The sequence below is a fragment of the Meleagris gallopavo genome, chromosome 1, assembly GCF_905368555.1.
Source record: "Meleagris gallopavo chromosome 1, MGAL_WU_HG_1.1, whole genome shotgun sequence".
NCBI lineage: Eukaryota > Metazoa > Chordata > Aves > Galliformes > Phasianidae > Meleagris > Meleagris gallopavo.
Window position 1 is genome coordinate 73,106,319 of NC_139404.1, and position 2,637 is coordinate 73,108,955.

The window sequence follows — 2,637 nt, forward strand, 5'->3', positions numbered from 1 at the left end:
CATAGTTCTATCTGGCATGCAAAAGTTGCCCAACTATGAATTCTCTATTAGCTAGAGGTATAACCATGAGCATTCTAAAAGCATCTGTTGTACAAATCTTAGTGGTCTTTCAAAATCAATATATCAGAATACATTAAAGTTGAAGATCTCTTTCAAGGCAGTGAGAGATTAACACAGAACGGATCCCTCCAGGATTTATTTCCAGGTTACAGAAAGTTGGGCTGCAGACCAAACACGTGTTTGTTCTTTTTAGGTTAATGGTATTTCTTGTCATGATACTATGTTTGCCTTGTTTCCTTTCTCACACTTACAGTATTGTCAATTGAGGCCTTGATTGAGTTATAATGATTGTATTATTAATATAATCAGTGTTCTATAGCATGGTAGAAGTTGTCGGTATCTTCAGTGACAATCTCAATGTACTGCGTCCCCTTCTAAAGGGCACCGATCCTGCCGCCTGCGTTTCGGTGACAACAGAGCAGCAGCATCTTATTGAAACTCTTGGGCATCTTATTGCGACACAGGCCATTGATCACTGTGAGCCATCTCTCCCCATAGATATCACTATCCTAAGTGGCCACGGGCAACTGCTGGGTGCACTGACACAGTGCAAAAAGAAAAAGGGGGAGAGACCAGACATAAAGGTGCTGGAACGGCTGTTTATGAGCTTTCAAGGATATGTAAGACATAATCTGTGTTTCCGTTACAGCACTTCAGAACAAAGTGCATGCTTGATAGAATGACTAAGTGTCTCCTTGCCATGGGACCCCCAAGAGCTGGATCTCCTGGGTTCCCAGGCAATAGGAAACGCTTCAGCGGGATGGAATCAAACATGCTTTTGGTTCGGACGATTGCACCAGGCCCTTAGTGCTCAAGCAAGTATCCTTAAGCGACTGTGGGACTATGCGGATAACCCTTTTTTCGACACAACAGGATGGACGGTGGTCTCCCCCCATAACGAACAGGAATTCTCGGTATGGGGGGCATATTGCGGTTACAGCAACCAAACCGGGGAAGGAGGTAACCTACGACCGTGGTATGGATATGGAGCAAGCTTTTCCGAAGACGATTCCCAACATGCGCTGTGGAATAATGACTCGGCTAAGGCCTTACCCCCAGGTGTATTTTTAATATGCGGTGACCGAACTTGGGCAGGCATTCCTGCCAATGTCCAAGGAGGACCTTGCTATCTTGGACAATTAGCACTGTTCGCTCCCCAACATCGTCAGTGGCTTAATGTCGCCTCTGGTCTGCATAAGGCCAGGCAACAGCGGAGTATACGCCGCCTGACACCAGATTGCAACGATAATGTTGATTTATGGTCAGCTACTGCCCGGGTGTTCGCTTCGGTTCTCACACCAGGCGTGGCTGCGGCCCAAGCGTTAAAACAGTTAGAAAACCTAGCATGTTGGTCAGCGAAACAGGCTAACGAGACCACCTTAGTTCTGACATCTATGTTATCTGATATGAATAGTCTTAGGCACGCTTTGCTACAAAATCGCGCGGCAATTGACTTTCTGCTTTTAGCACAAGGGCATGGCTGTGAGGACTTTGAGGGAATGTGTTGCTTTAACCTTTCGGACCATAGTCAGTCCATACATGAACAACTTCAATGGTTAAAGAGACATACGCAAAAGATTCAAATTGACAAAAACCCATTTGATGATTGGCTAAAATCCCTATTTGGAGGACTGTCCCCGTGGCTCACAGCATTAATCAAAGAAGGCTTGCGTTGGCTATTGCTTATTCTAGTTGTGCTTTTACACTTTTAGTATATAGTTGTATAATGAGGAGTATTGACAAAGTCACACAGAAAGTTATGCTCGTGCAAAAAGAAAAAGGGGGAATTGTTGGGGAATGGCTGCGAGAGCAGGGTGGTCATGAAGCTGTGTACGAGCATAACTAGTGCGGCAGCACAGGATGCATTCTCATGAGAAAGCATTAGGAGTTAAGATAGGAGGCACAACATCCTTGGGCAGCCTGTAAACAGCAGGCCTTAAACAGCAGGCCTACATCTGCAGCTATGCTCTGTGGATATGTGGGGGGCTGATAAGCGGATGAGCTCAGTGGCAAGGCTGAGCATTGGTTGAAGCTAGGCAGCCCACCTAGACGCCCACCTTGTGCTCCAATAGTAGGTGAACACATGTGTAGTAGAATCATATATAAACTCTGTGTGTGCAGCAATAAAATGAAGCTTGATCACTCATATTGAGTACTGTCGTGCTTCCCCGCTTGAGAACAATCTGATTAGGACGCTATCCGCGGCATCTAAGTAGGCTGGATTCTGGATGATGCAAGGCTGTTGTGTCAGGGCGCTGCAAAAGAAGTTGCATCTTCTCATGGAGCTGGTGAAGTTTCACTCTGTCCACAGAATACAGCATTTGTGGACAGAAAACTTTCTTTGCTTAGTGATTTTCTTGTTGTCATTGAAGAGGTTAGCACTCTCAGTTCCAGGTAACTTAAATGTAAGCAGGAGTGAGAAGAAGGAGGCAGGAAGAATCCCATACGAGGTTCAAATGTGTCTGATTTCTGGGAATTCAGAATTCTATGATTCAACTTCCAGTGGCTATACAGAAGCAATATCTGAGCTATTCATCAAAAGTACCAGACAAGCACAGTCTTTTGGGAATCTGAAAA

At 45.2% G+C, this 2,637-nt stretch overlaps 1 protein-coding gene across 1 annotated transcript; it reads left to right on the forward strand.

Moving 5' to 3' along the window:
- Positions 1-743: 743 nt before the first annotated feature.
- LOC146545415 (syncytin-A-like) lies at positions 744-2,206 on the forward strand (the record flags this gene model as incomplete). The annotated part of the gene is made up of 1 exon (XM_085234050.1): positions 744-2,206. A coding segment is annotated over one exon (1,029 nt), but the record flags the coding sequence as incomplete, so codon positions are not given.
- Between the last annotated feature and the right edge of the window lie 431 nt (positions 2,207-2,637).